Genomic DNA, 18,318 nt, shown 5'->3' with positions numbered 1-18,318 from the left:
TACGTTCACGGCCACATTCACATCCCATATCTGAAAACTTAAATCAGCTATATTTGCTTCCAAATCAAGTTCCTTGAACTTGAAGACAAAATGATATGTGTAGAGTATGAGAAAATAATAATTGGGCACTCCTCATAGTTTGAACGTTACAACCCGGTTAAACACGTCGGTGTGCGCGTCCGCACCGAGGTGTGGTGATTGGTCATCCCAGCCAAAAAGAACAGTTGTGCTGTGAGGTAATCAAGACGAAACGAAAAGTGTTCACGAGGCGTGATTTCCTGGCGTGAGTCATATCAAGTGTGCGTGAGGTGAGCGAAGAGTCCGATTTTGTGCTCGTGAGTCAAGCCTGTTTGTAACAGAGGGCTGTTAGCTTTTATTTCTTGCTCTCTGTCATCCTTCCCTCCTTTCCTCTGGATATTTTTAGCTGCCGCTCTGGTGTTGCTGTGCGCCGGAGCACCCCGTACACACGCCGCCCTCCCCCTCCCGTCCAGCACGATGAGCTGAAGTGTCTGCTTGTGCACGTACACACTCCGCCATCTGTCTTAGCGTTTGCATTTAACGCAGTATTGAAATAACACAAGTCAGCCGCATCCCGCTTTAAATAAGTGCCCTTGTTCGGCTTAGACTGTGGCTGCATTATTTCCCAGTGCCGTCACACCGCCTCAGAGCTGCAGGGGTGGGCGGAAAAGCACGAGACCCGCCATACTTGCAGCCAAGCGGGAAAACGGCTCCCTGTTGGATGAGGAGGAGCCTAGTGAGGCAACGGAGCCCAGCAGCGGCACACTCCGGCAGGCAGAGGGTTTCTCAGGACTCTGGAAAGTGGAAAGGAAAGTGTGTCACTAGGTCAGGAAGCAGCAGAGCTTCAACGGCTGGACTGAGCGAGTCGGCTGGGTCACATCCACATTTTAGACACAATCCTGGGTTATTTGGCATCAAAAATGATTCATTATGACCTCGGAGCTCTTAAAGGCCAGCATTACACGTATTTAAGTACGGCACAGTCATGTGTGATGGCTTCCAGGCCTTGTTTATGTTTAACATACCAATTTTGGTAATTGAAATAAAGCTAAATTAGAATATAAATTTGAGATGGTAAAACCGTTGCAACTAACTGAAAACTGAAAAAGGAAAATGTAAAAAAAATAATAATAAAAATGACAAGCACATAAAATGAGTGAATCCATATACATGCTAATTGGCATCAGTTTCATAAACTTGACTATGAAATGATTCATTCTGAATGAGAAATTATATTTCCCAACCCATCCGTTTTGGACACTCTTTAAACATAACCTGGTTAAAGTGTGCCTAATAAACCAAGGTATGCAACTAACTGAAATTAGTACGTTTAAGTACTAAAACTGAAAGACAAATAAATTAAAGCTAAATAAAAGCACATAAAAGAACTACAATTAAAATGAAACCGGACATATAAGTAAGCTTAAATTCTAAATATTAGTAAATACTGTAGTAGTATCAGGGTTCCAGACTGCGACCAAATTGGTCGCATATGCAACCATTTTTTGAGAATGTGCGAGTTAAAATGTTATGTGGTCGCATTTTGTGCGAGTGGACGAACGAAAAATCTGTATCAGTTTATTATAATACTCTAATCTTTTAAAATGTAATGCATACATTTGAATGTTTAATGATTTTTAAAATATAGAAAGATGATAATAGACAGATAGATAGACAGAATATGATTCAAATGTAAATAGATAGATTGTATATAATTCAAATGTAAAATGCTTAAAATAACAGATTAAAATTACTGTCCAAAATCCATGAAAATCCTGAAATTTGCCAATGATAAATAATATATTACAGGTATTTCTGCTGCAACCCAGAAAGCCTTTGCTAGCCTTGGTCCATTGAAACCACTATTCATCAGCATGCATTGATTAATCCCATGGCATGTAGCAAAAAACAAACAAAAAAGGTGCGACCAAATCATATGCTGGTGCGACCAACTGAGAAAGTTGGTAGCACCAGTGGAAAAGTTAGTCTGGAGCCCTGAGTATATACATAATACTTAACACTGTAAAATACGACAGCATGGTTTCTGCCCATTTTCTTTTGCAGAGGCTTTGTGCTGAGATATAGATCTTGCTTTGCATTCATAGACTGCCTCATACGTGATCAGTGACGCCGGCTTGGTGACAATGTACTTATCCAAGCATGTCCGCCCAATGAACTTGTTTACCTGCTTGAAAGCACACTGGCTGCTGTGTGTGCAGGAATGTGCTAAAGTTGTGATCCGTGACCCTGCTCCAACTGGAAAGGTCAAGTTTCTGTTGTAGTTGTAGAAACTTGTTTCTTGTAGATGGATAACTACACCATCATGTGCCAAATAACTAGTCTAGCGAGTAAGTAAACGGTAATTTGAACCTTGTTTATAACTCAGGATTTCTTTCCTTTTGCCCCAGGATAAACATCATGATGCTGCACATGAAATCATCGAGACCATACGGTAAGTCTGTGATGGGTGTTATGGTTTGATTTTGCACTTGTATTTGATTGCTCCGTGTGTAAGAGGCGTATTGTCAATAAAACAGTATTAATCAATATAGTAAAACCTAACATGTCTCTTCTCTTTGTCCAGCTGGGTGTGTGAAGAGATCCCAGATCTTAAGCTGGCAATGGAGAACTACGTACTTATCGACTATGACACCAAGAGGTGAGGAAATTGTCATAAAATGGTCTCATAAGCAGGGCTTGACAATAACTTTTTATATATATATATATATATATATATATATATATATATATATATATAGGCAGCAGGTATATTAGGCTGCTGTCACTTTAAGACCTGACGCACTGATCCCTGATACTGTTACACATTACTCACCAAAATCGGCATTTTGACATTTTGTGTGTATTTGACTGTTTAAGCACAACAAGCAGCGAATAAGATCTCAATTTAGTACTGAGAGTCAGCTTTGTTTGCGCGCACAAAATCTGCGGGAATGAGTAAAATTATGTGGATTTCAAGCCTTGTATACAACAATATTCATTAAGTTCAACCTGGCAAAGTGGTTAGTAGGAGTGACTGCTTTACACGCCACTGCTGAAATACAGCCTCATTTGGTGGGTGTTAATGTCAAGCCCTGCTCGCACGTATGGTCCATTAGGTGTCATTAAAAAACAAAGCTTTAAAAATAATAATAATTATTATCATTCTGATTATTGATGTATTTGTAATGCTAATAATAATAATTGTATTATTTATTTTGATTAAAAGTGCCATTTGTACAAGCTAATACAAATATTGTAATGCAATACTAGTTTTGTGAAAGTAGATTCTGTGAAGTTTGTCATTTCATATTACAATTTTTGTTTTTTCTTGCAGCTTTGAGAGTATGCAGAGACTGTGTGATAAGTACAACAGAGCCATTGACAGCATTCACCAACTGGTACGTCAAGTCTTTCTTGCTGACAACAGATGATTTTTGCCTCAAACAAAGTGTTAAACTGTGTATGTGTCTTGCAGTGGAAAGGGACCACACAACCCATGAAACTGAACAAGCGGCCTTCCAACGGCCTGCTGCGTCACATCCTGCAGCAGGTCTACAACCACTCCGTCACCGACCCGGAGAAACTCAACAACTACGAGCCATTCTCTCCCGAGGTATACGGAGAGACCTCCTTCGACCTGGTGGCCCAGATCATTGACGAGATGGAGATGATGGAAGACGACACCTTTGTGGATTTGGGCAGTGGTCAGTAATGTCTGTTATTGAGGGCCTATTTGATGGGGGCCCTAAAGTACAAATGAAAATTGTAAATCTGAAAACGCAACTTCAAAGTTAACTTCAATAAATAGTATAAATAGGCCGTTAGTAGCAGTTCAAAATGAAATGCCCCCCAAAAAAATCGCAAAAGCGAATTGTAAGCTACAAATCGGAAAACTCAAACGCGAATTTAAAAAGGCAACAATAAACAGGGCTGGGTTAAAAATATAGATTTCTCGATTTTAATAAATTCTCATTTTTATGAACTCGCATTGATTCTTAAATCCCAAGAGTTGATCTTTTGCTCTATGCTGTTTTCGTTTGGTGAATGAATAGAACTCCCATCCAATAAATCGCATGTTTTTTGCTTTGTTACTTTTGATATGAAACAAAGTCTCAGCTTTCAAATTCTTGTTAATTTATTAAGAAATTCTAACAATAAATACCGCTTTGGCGTTCTTTAATGTGTCGTGACAGACCCGTTCACGTTCTTTACTACTAGTTACAGCGCCAAATAAACATAAATAATCATGAATGAACATCAGAAGGTATGTTGAAAGATGGAGTACAACATACCAGAATCATTATTGTAAAGTTTGAGAATGTTTGGTTCAGGAAATGTGCTACCAGGATGGTGAGTCCATTAAAACACAGGGGTCCAGTACTCAGTCCATACTCATTTATTGAAATAGATCATGAATCAGGCCATAGAGTAGAATGGGAATCAGATGTAGAGTTGTATGATTTATTGTCAGGAACACATCACTCTACAAAGGCTCTCCTTAGGAGAGAAAGAAAGGACAGTCTGCTTCCAGTGCATATGGCACACACCAACACACCAAACAATAGTGATTCATCAATCATAAAGTGTACCTGAGCAGACTTGGCTTCTCCCATGACTGGCTACGTCATGTGATCCATAGGAATTCTCAACAATTATTATGTTATCATTATCATAACATTATCACTGCGGCAAGGCGCCGATAAAACGGCTTGTTAATGTCACGACAGCTCACAACAGCGAATTCACTACTAAATTGGTATAAATGGGCCTTGAGTAGCAGTTTAAGATTAAAAGTCTAATAATGTCCTGTCGGTCCATTATACATGGCATAAAGTGTTGTTTTTGTTTGAATTGCAGGGGTGGGTCAGGTAGTCCTGCAGGTCGCTGCAGCCACTAACTGTAAACACTACTTCGGTGTGGAGAAAGCAGACACTCCAGCAACCTATGCAGAGGTACCAACAGGAAGCTGAAATTAAACGTTCCTTATATACCCTGACATCTTGAGTTTGCCTCAAAATGGATTTTGCGCTAATCTTTTTATCTTTACAATGTGTTTACAGTCAATGGACAAGGAGTTTAAGAGGTGGATGAAGTGGTATGGCAAAAAACATGGCGAGTACACGGTGAGTGTGTGTTCTAGTGATGCGCCAAAATGATCCCTTGTGTGTTCGTTTATTAAAACAAATAAACAAATGTTATGACTTGTGAAAACTTCAGTATTGTGACTAAAGTGAAAACCGTGCATACTTGATTTCGTTTGGTCTTGTGTGGCAGTTGGAAAGGGGAGATTTCCTGTCAGAAGAATGGAAGGAACGAATAGCCAGCACAAGGTATGATCACATACAGGCTAGTTAAATGCTTATAAACTGATTATAACCCTAAGCATTTTATCCAAGTAATGTTCATTTTTTGACATGTTACATTTTCATCATTAATTCTTCATAATTCAGAATCGTTTGCATGTTGTACATAACGTCTTGTGTAAGGATGTAGTGTGATGTGCTCTTTTGCAGTGTTATTTTTGTGAATAACTTTGCCTTTGGTCCTGAGGTGGACCACCAGCTGAAGGAACGATTCGCCAATATGAAGGAAGGTTCGTGGTGTCATCATTGTGGTCTTGTTAAAAAAAAAGACTAAATAATGAGTAGGACTGCACAGCTAATCAAAGTTTAAATAATTGTTTAGCATGAGCGCTGCTTTTTCCATATCATTTTTATTTTCGAGAAATCATGTTAAATGTTTTTATTGCTATTCAAATTGCTATTGAAATCATCACATTTGGTGCAGTCCTAATTTGAAGTAAACTGCACAGCTGCTTACGTTTGAAAAAGAAAGGGCTCTGTGTCAGAGTAACTCAAAGGCACCTGTGTCAACATGTCATGCTTGACCTTTGACCCCAGTCAGACTTGTTTTTAGTTCGCATTGACTTACAGATGTCAAGGAGATGAATATGTGTTTAGATTTTCTCCTCTGAGTTACCTGGCTGAATTTCAGTCTCGTTTCTTGCAGGTGGAAAAATTGTATCCTCGAAACCTTTTGCACCTCTTAACTTCAGAATAAACAGCCGAAACTTAAGTGGTAAGTATAAAAGTTTGTACAACAGGATTCCACTACATAAAGATGGTACCATGGTAAAAAAAAAAAAAAAAAGAGAGAGAGAGAAAAAAACATATTACTATCATGGTAGTGTTCTTGACTTTAAAAGTATTTAAAGTCTTTGGTGGTTATTCTCTGATACATTTTTATAAGTGTTAAGGTGTGGTCACATTTGCGATATTTCGCTCATAAAAAAAAGTGTCAATAGTAGGGCTGGGCGATATTACGATAATTATCGTGATATAATTTTTTCTCGATAAAACGATATCAAGAGTTCGATAAATGTTAGATAATGTTTATGCGCCAAAAGTGGAACGCAACTCATTTGAACCGCGTGACACACAGACCATTTTTCCGCTCTGCTCAAAGTCCAAATGGCAGTGCAGCGCGAGCTCACTAGAGCAGACGCGTTTACTCTGATCGGTCTCGGTCACGAGATCCAGTGAGAAGTGGTTGAATTCAGCGAAGAACACAAATGTCTCAGTGATTTAAACCAGTTTAAAGGCAGATGAAACAGCGCTGACAAACAGAAACACTGTGCGCAACGATACAGTCAGAAGTCTACAAATTCCCATCATTTACCATGGATTTACTGTCACGTTAGACTAGTAATATTAACTGCACCATGATATGTGGGATGTGCATATTGAATTGTATTATATTATTAATGTGATGACAATGTATTAAAGGACTAATGGAATATTATTACAGTATTTAATAATGTATTTAGGCTACTGTTTTCATACAAATACCATAGAAACCATAAAGTTACATTTTGCCATAATAGTGAGGTGCTATAGGCTATGCTTGGTTTTATCTGTGGTTATCATGATCTAAATGCATTATACTGGATGACCAATGGTTAATTTTAATAAAACTCAAAGTCAGAATATTAAATTTTACCAAATAAAATTGAGGTCGTTCATTTTTTTTTTTTACAGATGTTACTGTTTTTTTTTAAATGGACTTACATTTAACATAGTAAATCTGCATCCTAACTCAAGCTAATACTACTGTGTCAACTCACTGTCAAATATGCGTTTCGAGACAAAACATGTAATATTAATATTGCAGCATGCACTGCAAACTGTGCTGGAGATACGTGCCATCAAAGTCAGGCGACACAAACCTGTTTCAAGACTTGAAACAATATCCCCCATTAGCAAATTTATTTTTCTATGAAGATATTTATTTTAAGGAAAAATTACAAATTTTTGAATGTTCTACCTGAGATTTGTGAAATGTTCTGACAATAAAGAGTAATTTAAAACCACATTTAACACTCTGGTTTCTACAACTTTCACTTAGGAGCAAAAATCTGCCTTTAAACTTGAAAGAAATAAAATTTTTACATGTATTGTGATGATTATCGAAATTGACTGATATAAAATAATTATTGTGATAATGTTTTTTTGGCCATTTCGCCCAGCCCTAGTCAATAGTGTAGCGAAGCACAGCTCAACAGAAGTCACTTTCAAACCAACAAGCTTTCTATTGGTCAACGCGGCAAATTCATGTGAAAAAATTCAACCCAATGCGAAATCTGTGTGGGGAAATCTTTCGCCCTCACGCAAAATTCCAGATTTCTGCTAGCAAACAAGGCCTTGAGTTGAGCTGCCACAAAACCATGGTCCAGTTAGTGTTACCACAGTAAATCCATGATAAATGATGGTGATTTGTTCAACCCCATTTCCAGAAAAGTTGGGACATTTTGTAAAATGCAATAAAATCAAGAATCTGTGATTTGTTAATTCTATTTCACCTTTTATTAACTGACAAAAGTACAAAGAAAAGTTTTTCCCAATGCTTTCACTGACCAACATAATTGTATTTTGTAAATATGAACAAATTTTGATTTTGATGGCTGCAACACACCCCCAAAAAGTTTGAACAGAGACAAAATAAAAGTGAAAAAATTAGATTATCCAACTCTTTTGAAACAGTCCACAATGAGCAGGTGAGTTGGTAATAGTTTAGGGTATCGTGTTTGGGTGTAAAAGTGCTTCTCAATTTTTTTTTAAGCAAAGATGGATCATGGCTTATCACTTTGTGCCAAATATCATCAGATAATTGTCAAACAGTTAAAAAATCACATTTCTCAATGATTGCAATGAATTTGTCTTTCATCATCTTCCATACATAATATTGTCACAAGATTCAGGGAATCCAGAGAAATCTCAGTCTGTGTAGGGTAAGGCAGTAGACCTGTGTTGAATGTGTGTGACCTTTGAGCCCTTAAATGGCATTGCACAAGATACCATCATGCTACTCTGTTAAATACAGCCATAGTGCTCGGGAGTAATTTGGAAAACAGTTTTTACTGAACACAGTATGACGCTGGATCAAGAAATGACACTTGAATCTCTGTTACGCAAGGAGAAAGCTTCACATCAGTTCTATATGTGGAGATGCCGGCAAGTTCTCTGGGCCTGAGCTCATCTCAGATGGTCTAGAAGACAGTGGACATGTGTGCTGTGGTCAGATGAGTCCATGTTTCAGCTTGTTTTTGGAAAAAAATGGACATCGAGTTCTCAGTCCCAAAGACAAAAGGGACCAACCATATTTTCACAAGCGACAGGTGCAAAAGGAAACATCAGTCCTGGTATTGAGGTGCATCATTGCAAACGGTATGCGTAACTTGCATTATTGTGAAGGTACCATTGACATGGAGGCATGTATTTGGATTGTACAGAGACATAAACTGCAATCAAGATGACATCTTTCCTGGGAAGCAAGACAATGCCAGGCCTCATTCTGCACATGCTATAACTGAGTGGTTTCTAGACACTCTGCACCATAGAAGGGATGTGCCTGCCTGTTTACTGCAGTCCAGATATGTCTCTTATGGAAAATGTATGACCCATCATGAAAGGAGAACCAGCCAACGATGACCACAGACTGTTGAGCGGCTGTCTTGTATCAGACAAGATTGGGCAAATATTCCACTAGCAAAACTCCAACAATTAGAATCCTCAACTCCCAAATGATTAAAAAGTGTAATTAAAAGGAAAGGTGAAGTGACAGTGGTAAACATGTCTCTGTCCAAACTTTTTTGGGGTGTCTTGCAGCCATCAAAATCAAAATTTGTTCATATTTACAAAATACAATTATGTTGGTCAGTGAAAACATTGGAAAACTTTTCTTTGTACTTTTGTCCGTTAAAAAAAGGTGAAATAGAATTAACAAATCACAGATTCTTGATTTTATTGCATTTTACAAAATGTCCCAACTTCTCTGGAAATGGGCTTGTAGATTGAAAAGCCTTCTGTCTGTATCGTTGCGCAGGGTTTCTTCTGTTTGTCAGGATCTGCTCTAGTAAAGCTTGTGCTGCGCTGGTCTTTGAACATTGAGCTGAACGGATAAATCAAGCCTGAAAACTCAGCGAATTCACCACCATCATTGATAATTATGGTAGTCAACACTGCGAATTTGTGTGGGGTCTTTCGCCCTTGCATGAAATTCCTGAACACAAAGATTCCTATTAGACTGCTCGCGAAACAATCCATTTGAGTAATGGTCTTTTTTGTGTTTTTTTTAAGATATTGGCACAATAATGAGAGTAGTTGAACTGTCCCCTCTGAGGGGATCGGTGTCGTGGACGGGGAAGCCAGTGTCGTACTATCTGCATACAATAGACCGCACCATAGTAAGTTCCCTTTTATTCATGTCAATGGGTTTTGTTGTTCCTCTTGGTGTACAATGGGTGTCTTATTTGCATTCGCCTTTATTGCCAGACAAATGGCATTAAGTACACAGAGCACCCAAAAACTTCTTTTGAGTATTACATTTCACATTTATGTATATTGATATCTAACCAAACACTTTTTCTTTTTGCAGCTTGAAAACTATTTTTCTAGTCTCAAAAATCCTAAACTCAGGGTAAGGTTGTCATGTTTGATTGTCATGTTGTTTATGGTTGTTGTTTTTTTGGCCAAAACATCCTGCTAAATCTCTTCCCACAACACATGCGGTGTGTTTTTGGTTCCAGGAGGAGCAGGAGGCTACAAGAAGGCGGCAGCAGAAGGACAGTAAGGAGAATAAAAGCAACACCACCACCCCGACCAAGCCCAAGGAGCACAAGGTAGACCTTCAGGAATCGCATAAATATGCTAATCATTTATTTCATTTGTATTTGTCTATATGTTTATTTTAAATAAATGATTTTCTTTATTTTTATTGATCAAATTGTCTTTGCCGTTTGCCTCAGACGCATCATGAGTCGGGTGGTGAGGAGGTCCACTCGAACTTGCATGTTCCCGTGAAGCCTTCACCCAAACCCCGCCGGGCCAAACTGCTGGCCAGGGGCCGCAAGCTCGGTAACAGGAAGCGCGGGCGCCCTAAGAAGGCTGCCACTATCACCGCCGCCGAGCGCAAGGGCAAGAAGAGCCAGAGCGCCCTTGATCTGCTTCATGCCAAGACCCTCTCAGCGGCCCCCCCTCAGGGTGAGACACTAATCTAAAATCAGGCTTTTCGAGGTAATTGAACAGCATTATTACCTTCGACATTGACTTGTACTTTCGGTCGATCCACAGATGCGTACAGGTCACCTCAGAGTCCGTTCTATCAGCTACCTCCCAAAGTGCAGCATTATACATCAAGTCAGCTTCTCATGGGCCCCACTCCACCAGGCCTGCAGGCTCTTCTTGGTAATTTCACTCAGCCTCACTTCTCCGCCCATATTTAACACGAGATGATCTATTTCAGTTCCACAGACATGCATTTCTGCTCTAGTTACGTAGTCAGTCGCCCAGTTAACGTAAACTGTCTCGCTCATGCTCTAGATAATGTGAAAGTCCAGTACCTGCAGTTCATGGCCTACATGAAGACACCACAGTACCGCACCAACCTGCAGCAAGCTCTTGAGCAGGAAAAGGTAAATCTTTCTCTTAGAATATATATATATAATTATTCATTAAAAATTGATAATACTAAGATAAAATTAATAAAATCGATTATTCATTATTAATATATTATATTGTTATATAGTTTACACATTTCAATTCAAAATGTTTTTGTGTATAATTATTAATATTAGTAGTAATAATAATAGAATGATAAAAAACATAATAGTTTCATACATTTTAGGGCTGTCATGATATCAGATTTTTTCACTATATGGTTATCGTGGCCAAAATAATTCCCAATAACGATGTAGCGTGATATATCTTTAGCAATCTTCAAAAAAAAAAAAATATTTTATAGTACTCTATACAGTGATAAAGGCTGTGTCGATTGGCATTGTTTTATAAATGTACATTCTCCTTATGAAAATACCAGAGATGGCTTGAACAGATAAACCATAATACTGTCGCAATGGTGAGTTAATTCTCTTCATGTTTAATCTGTCAAAATGTCTCTGCGTTTTATTCAGCTACAGCGATCGCTGGATGTCTTTGTCCATATTAGGGATTTACTGAAATTACTCAAGTCTCACTTGTGGACTTTCTGCACAAGGTCGCCCTCAGGCGTTGAGTATGAATGAAACTTAAATTACATGTGAATGTTTAGCGCTTGATTATGCTAACATTGTCCTATTTTGGGTAAAAATAGAAATAGCTGTGTCTGCTTGTGTTTTATGACAGATGAGACCAGCGCTAACGTGCAATACCGCCGCCTACTGTACGTTACGATGTCAACCAGATACTGGCACTGGATTATTTATGCGTCATATCATGCGTGTTCTATTCATTTGAAATGTTACGGTTATCGACAATCCTGGTATATTGCGACACCCCTAATTAACACGATAACAATGTTTTATTTAAAAATATATAATGGTTATCGCCAATACCGGTATATCATGACATCCGTACATTTACATGTGTAATTCTCTCCTCCCAGCTGAGACACACAGAACTATCCGGTCAAGCCCAACAGCTGCTCAATGCTTGTAATGCTCATAAGGAGAGGATCAGAGACCTTTTCCAGTCTAAACTGGAGGAGGTAAGACTTTTCTCAACCTAGTTTTATCTTACAAGTCAATAATATGTAGGCATCAGAGCTGAATTTAAACCCTGCCGCCTGTGTCACAGCTGGGCGTGAAGGCGGTAACCGTGGAGGACCTGGTACAAGCTCAGAAGGAGATCACAGCCCACAACATGCAGCTGAGGGAACAGACCAAACAGCTGGAGAGGGACATGGTAGAGCTCCGCGATCAGAGCCTGGTGCTGGTAAGTGATCCAATATAAAGCATCATGCCCTGCCTCAACAGAGCAGAAGGATGTTTATGATTCAGAAATGGCAGATCTGGAACTAAACTCCCATTGCGCACATGTTTGTGTGTGTTTGTCAGCTGAAGGCTCGGTGTGAGGAGCTCAAGCTAGACTGGGGGTCTCTGTGTTTGGAGACTCTGTTGAAAGAGAAAGCTGCATTACGAAGACAAATCTCAGAGAAACAGCGCCACTGTCTGGAGCTCCAGGTAACTCGCATGCACGTTTTATTCAGTCAGCTCAGAGCAAACAGGCCATTGCATAGTTTAGTTTCACAATTGATGTGCGTTAGAGTTGTGGCACGCTGATACTTGGTGCTTCTGCAGGTGGCACAAGTTTGAGCCTGAAACATGGCAAAGTCCCTTTTTTTTTTTTTTTTTTTTTTTTTTAGTTAGTCAGCTTTATTGTCGATTCTTCACATGCTCCAGACATACAAGCAATCGAAATTACGTTTCCCTCCATCCCATGGTGAAGACAGAGGAATTTTTTTTTTTAAAAATTAAACATGTAGTTAAACCTAGACTACAGTTAAACCTATACTATCACTATGTATGGGCATCAATAAATAGACATTTAAAATTAAATCTGCAAGTGACATGATAGTGCAAGACAGTTTTGGTCATAGCAAACATCAGAAGTGTGCAAATGGCATGGTAGTGCAAAGACAGTTCATCGAAAGCAGCATCAAGTGTGCAAATGACATGATAGTGCAGACATCATTGGGGGGCGTATCTTCTTAACGACCTGGTGGTGGGGTATGTCATCTTCTTGATGGCCTGGTGGCTGAGGGGAAAGAGTTCAGCATCCTAACAGCCTGGTGGAAGAAGCTGTTGTTGAGTCTGGTAGTGCGGGAGTGGAGGCTTCTGTACCTCTTCCCAGATGGCAGGAGGTTGAACAAATTGTGAGCTGGATGATAAATTCCTGTTGCTCCACTATTTCTGTTTAATAAAGCCAGGTAAGCCCTGCCGATAAATGTGGTTTATGAGCTATGGCATGTTGATCCTTTATCCATATGAAGGTAGCACAGGTTTGAATCAGGCCTGCGACAGTCCACATTTGCACATTTTCCCTCTCTGGATTCAAGAGACTTATTTCACACTTAAGATTTAACACAAAACACATTAGAAAGTGACTCTGAATTGATTGTGGATGACACAACAGAAATCAATAAAAATCGTTAAAAAAATACTAAATCTGTAAATGTTATTTGGGTCAATTACTGAAATTTTTTTAATGTTCTGACAAAAGCTTGTTTACAGAAGATTGAACTAGCTCCTAAAGGGATATTTTTATCTTGAGCATTACGGGTTGGCTCTGTCTGCGTTGATATCAACGGCTCCCCCTGGTGTTTCTTTGCAGATCAGCATTGTTGAACTAGAGAAGAGCCAGAGGCAGCAAGAGCTCCTGCAGCTCAAGTCGTCCTACAGCCCGTGTGAGGTGTCCCCCTACCGAAAGGCCCTCCCTTACCCAGAGACCCGGCCCACACTGGATTCTGACACCCCCAGACTTACCCCACAAGCCTCTGCAGCACTCAACGGCCTCAGTCCCGAGCTATCCATCAATGGCACATCCTCGCCAGGTTATGAGAGAGGCGGTGGAAGTGGAATGGGCAAAAATGAACTCCTTACCCGCTACCTGCCCATTTCCCCTGATCATGAAATTGTGCCGCCCACCCCAGACTCGAGAACCAGGCAGTTAGGGCAACCCCTGCCCGACTACACCCGCTTTTCTCCAGCCAAGATCGCCCTCCGTAGGCACCTCAATCAAGATTCAGCTGCCAATCAATTTAGAGCCCTTGGCAACATCCACAGGTGAGTAAAAATAACACGTTTAGTTGACTAAGTGCTTGTCGATTAGTCACTGATCACTCACGGGTGTTTTCAGGGGCGACATTGTTGCTGTTTCATCTCCAACTCTGGGATTAAAACAGGCTTGCTGTTCACCCAATTCATCTGATATTCAAACGACCACCACACCCAAGAGCACAGATAGGGTAACTAATGTGTATTTGTGTTTATGCAAACCCCCCTTTTTGAAAATGCAGCAAATGTTGAGCGTCTCTTTCCCAAATGCAGGCCGATAAGGAAAAGAGCCCGGCTGCTCCCGGCGACACTATAACCAGTCTACCAATAAGCATCCCCCTCAGCACTGTGCATCCCAGTAAACTTCCTGTCAGCATCCCGCTGGCCAGTGTGGTGCTGCCGAACCGTGCAGAAAGACTGGTACGAATCTATGTGGGCAGAAGTGATGATACACGATCTTGTGGATGTTTCTTGCCCACATTTCAGCATTAATTTAAGCTGTTTTCTTTTGCCAGAGGAGCACTCCTAGTCCAGTTTCAAATCCAGCTGGACAGAGCAATGGCAAGGCACCTCTCACGCCTACCTCAGGTACAGCTGCTTTGTTTTTTGTAGCCAAGGCCTATTGGTTATCACACACGCTTCAAAACATTACACTTAAAACTTTTTGATATGTTTTAAATTTAAAGTCACCATGACATGGAAATTCACCTTCTCTTTTATAAATTCCTGATATTGTTCTTATTGTGAATGATTCGACACGACATGCAATCATGCAATGTGTGTTCGAGTACGACTTGTGGATGATTCCATTTTTCCCATCATTTCATGTGCTTTCTTTTCTCTCGTGATCAGATAAATTGACAAAATGGTCAAAGGTCAGCTTTTTTGGACCTCATAAACCAGATGTTCAAAAATAAGGTCTAATCTAACATCATCCATCCATGTAGGTGATTTACATTAGTTATCTTCTGAATCAACATCTGTTTCCTCTTAGGGTACTCCTCCAGCTCAGGATTGGTTAATGGCTGTCACTCTGCCATGTTGACCGAGGACCAAGACTGTGACACTGCATCCCCTCCTCCTCACAGCACACCTGTCATGGGGCTTCAGCCTCGCAGCTCTGGCCTCAGTCCTCCACTGGGCACCGGAGGTGTGCTGCAGTATGCCGATGGCCCACCGAGGCTTCCCCCCGAGGACGGCCATGACCGCCAGGGCCACGAATCCGACACAGAGCCCTTGGACAGCGAGGCTCGTCGCCGTATCTTTTTCTCCTCGTCCTCTTCTTCCTCCTCGTCTTCATCCTCCACTGGAGGCTCGAGGCTGCACCATGGGTCGGTAAAGCAGGGTCACCATCATCACAATAAGCACCATCACCACCACCACCATAATCATCACTCTCCAAGTTCTCATAGCCAAGAGGGGCGGAAGCGTGGCCGGCGGAAGCGCAGCTCCTCTGGGGTCATGCCCATGAGCGGCTCCCCCAAAAGAAGGGCGTTTCCGGGTCTGGGCTGCCCAAGCCATTCCTCTGGATCGCCGCTTAATATCAATTCTATGGTGAGTGGACAAAAACAATGGCGGCTGTTAGTATTGCTCAAACTTACGATTGGCCTCAAATCAGACTCAAAGTATTCTTTCTTTTACCAGGTGAACAACATAAACCAGCCTTTGGAGATCTCCGCCATCTCTTCCCCGGAGCAATCAGGCCGAAGCCCATGCGGACCAGATCTAGATCAGCCTCCCGTGCTCAAAAGAGAGCGTCCCCTGGAGCTCAACACAGGTCGCTATTCTTCTACCCCTAGTTCGGACGAAGAGTGCACCAATTATGCTCCAGACACCTCTAGTTCAAGCCGGTAATATATTTTTCCTTTCAAATCCTGTTCATTGGTCTTTAAACGTTGTGGAATATATGGTTGTTTAATTTAATACCTTGATGGGTTTTCTCTTTTAGAATTGAACGGAAAATTGCCACAATTTCCTTAGACCGAGATGGACCTATGAGAGATGTGGAAAGAGGTAAGTGGCATGTTGGCTCAGGGAAATTTCAAGTTCTGACTCCACTGTCTATTTTGTAATGGAACGTGGCTTTTTACAGGCTCGCAGGGACGTAAATCAGGTGCCAGCAGTGTGAGCAGCGAGGTATCCTCTTCCTCCGGAGCCAGCAAGTGGAAATCCACCTTCTCCCCAATCTCTGACACCAAGCCGACTCCTTCGGACCTCCGTCAAGGTGGTTCGCCGTTCGGCATGGGGACATCCCGAGGGAGCACGGACTCTGACTCAGACCAGAAACCACAGAGGAGAGGGGAACGTGAGCGTGAGCCTTATGGGAACTCAAACCTCTTCCTCAGTCAGGATGGTGGCGGTCGCTCGGTCGTCAACACGTCTGAGCGGCCGCTGCAGAAACAGAAAGTGCGGGACTGGGACCTGAAATCCGTAAGCGGATTGGCCAGCCAGAACCTCTTTATATCTGCCGCGGCCAGTGGAGGTATCCTGAGTGGGAAAGTGGGCGGGACCGCTACCGTTTCCTCTGCATCCTCAGTGGGACAGTACTTTCCCCTGGGTGGGGCTTCAGTTCTGCAGTCCTTATTTGGAGCCCAGACGCCCGGACCAGCCACCAGCGGAGCCCCACGATTGGTCAACGGACATTCGGCGCTTGGCAGTTTCTCCAGCGCCGGGCTGGCAGGGGGCGCTGCAGGAGGTGAGTTGAAGACATCTGTCTCTCTTTCTGTTTTTGTGTGAAATTGAGTTTATGGTCAGAACAGTCCTTTGGGTGTTGAGAAAAGGTAAGTTAAAGCCCAGTGCTGCCACCTTGCCTGGCTCTCCCACACTGCTTGCTGTGCAGACTGTGCAAAGGCTAAAGCTACACACCTAGAGGAAATGAAGACAGGTTATAATAAGTTGATGTCCTGGATATGTTTCACCCGAGTCAAAAGAGAAAACAAAAACCTTTTTCCCATGACACATTCCCCTGTTCCCCGACACGTTTCCTCCTCATTACTGCAGGGTAGGAAACAAGTTTAAATTTATCATTATCCTTAATGATGGTTATGAATCTTTAACAGTAATGAATATCCAATCTTTTTCAAAAACATTTTATTAATTTGTCTTAGACTGCATTGTCAAATTGATTTTTATTTATTGACATCACAATAATAGCTACTCATTTTGCTTTATACTGAGTTTTTTACACTTTGCACTAGTAAGAGGTTTATTTATTTAAGGGGATCGTTGAGACGATTATAACTTAAAATATTTATATTTCAAAAATATTGTTCTTTTGACCTTTCTATTCATCAAAGAATCCTGATCATAAGTATTACAGGTTCCACAAAAACATTAATCAGCACAACTGTTTTGATAATAATGAGAGATGTTTCTTGAGCAGCAGATCAGCATATTAAAATGATTTATGTAGGATCATGTGACGCTGTATATTCAAATAGAAAAGTTATAAAAGTTGTAATATTTCATAATATTACTGTTTTATTGTAGATAATTGCTTTAACGTCTAAGGCGACTTCTTTCAAGAACATTAAAAAATCTTATAGACCCCAAACATTTGAACAGTAGTGTATAATAAAAATAAAAAAATCAACTGATATATTAGTTTTTTCTTTTGATTTTCCTGTGAAACATGTTCTTGACAGATTTTATTGGGTGAATCCAACAAAGCTTATAAGCTTCCCACAACGCCTTACAAAGCCAAAACCTTTTAAATCATTTTCACTGGCTTTTATGGTGTAAACTGGTGATTTAGAGGCCTGTGAAAATATTCAGAGCTGTCAAGCTCTTTGTAGTTTGAGATTGGCAATGGGAAACTCCTCACATTTTCTCTGGGTGTTAGTCTTAATTGCAGTTCTTGGTTTTGGGTGTTGAGGCATTTCACTCTCTACCAGCACCTCAAAGTCCATGAAAATGAAATTAGTCACATAATCAGTGAGACAGGAGTTGTGAATGGAGATTTATTTACCCTTACAAATATATATTTATTATATATTTGTATATTTTATACAATTGTTTATTTGTATATTTTATACAAATATATATTTTATTATTAATTGCAAACTGTTTACGATTTAATTGGTTTGAGGTGATGGCGGTACATCAGGGCAGTGCCTCGTTGCTTTATGCTTGTTTGTTGGACTGGCTTGCTGCTGTGCACAATCTGGCTGAGCCCCCATTTTCTGTCTCTCTGT

General features: G+C 40.6%; 2 protein-coding genes across 6 annotated transcripts in view; one reads left to right on the top strand and one right to left on the bottom strand.

Moving 5' to 3' along the window:
• The window catches only part of LOC143736071 (uncharacterized), a 795,401-nt gene that overhangs the window by 758,890 nt on the left and 18,193 nt on the right, over window positions 1-18,318 (bottom strand). The window lies entirely within an intron of this gene.
• dot1l (DOT1-like histone H3K79 methyltransferase) overlaps window positions 1-18,318 on the top strand; it is a 28,598-nt gene that overhangs the window by 4,405 nt on the left and 5,875 nt on the right. For 2 of the 5 annotated variants that reach the window (XM_077226591.1, XM_077226590.1), the window contains 26 exons: window positions 2,427-2,470; window positions 2,603-2,677; window positions 3,353-3,416; window positions 3,494-3,722; window positions 4,876-4,970; window positions 5,079-5,141; window positions 5,293-5,348; window positions 5,532-5,611; window positions 6,028-6,096; window positions 9,654-9,760; window positions 9,952-9,993; window positions 10,103-10,195; window positions 10,322-10,556; window positions 10,647-10,760; window positions 10,896-10,987; window positions 11,956-12,057; window positions 12,147-12,284; window positions 12,407-12,532; window positions 13,683-14,134; window positions 14,208-14,316; window positions 14,399-14,545; window positions 14,641-14,713; window positions 15,120-15,679; window positions 15,770-15,975; window positions 16,074-16,138; window positions 16,218-16,820. In XM_077226591.1, the coding sequence (XP_077082706.1) occupies window positions 2,427-2,470; window positions 2,603-2,677; window positions 3,353-3,416; window positions 3,494-3,722; window positions 4,876-4,970; window positions 5,079-5,141; window positions 5,293-5,348; window positions 5,532-5,611; window positions 6,028-6,096; window positions 9,654-9,760; window positions 9,952-9,993; window positions 10,103-10,195; window positions 10,322-10,556; window positions 10,647-10,760; window positions 10,896-10,987; window positions 11,956-12,057; window positions 12,147-12,284; window positions 12,407-12,532; window positions 13,683-14,134; window positions 14,208-14,316; window positions 14,399-14,545; window positions 14,641-14,713; window positions 15,120-15,679; window positions 15,770-15,975; window positions 16,074-16,138; window positions 16,218-16,820 (4,039 nt within the window). Of the gene's footprint in view, window positions 1-2,426; window positions 2,471-2,602; window positions 2,678-3,352; window positions 3,417-3,493; window positions 3,723-4,875; window positions 4,971-5,078; window positions 5,142-5,292; window positions 5,349-5,531; window positions 5,612-6,027; window positions 6,097-9,398; window positions 9,526-9,653; window positions 9,761-9,951; window positions 9,994-10,102; window positions 10,196-10,321; window positions 10,557-10,646; window positions 10,761-10,895; window positions 10,988-11,955; window positions 12,058-12,146; window positions 12,285-12,406; window positions 12,533-13,682; window positions 14,135-14,207; window positions 14,317-14,398; window positions 14,546-14,640; window positions 14,714-15,119; window positions 15,680-15,769; window positions 15,976-16,073; window positions 16,139-16,217; window positions 16,821-18,318 lie in introns of those variants that run through there. The other 3 variants (XM_077226594.1, XM_077226593.1, XM_077226595.1) reach the window with 3 other exon arrangements.

This window comes from Siphateles boraxobius, unplaced genomic scaffold, assembly GCF_051911475.1.
Source record: "Siphateles boraxobius isolate OS27281-9 unplaced genomic scaffold, OSU_SipBor_1 13, whole genome shotgun sequence".
Taxonomy (NCBI): domain Eukaryota; kingdom Metazoa; phylum Chordata; class Actinopteri; order Cypriniformes; family Leuciscidae; genus Siphateles; species Siphateles boraxobius.
The sequence above is the reverse complement of the archived record's forward strand: the minus strand, read 5'-3'. Positions and strand labels throughout refer to the sequence as shown.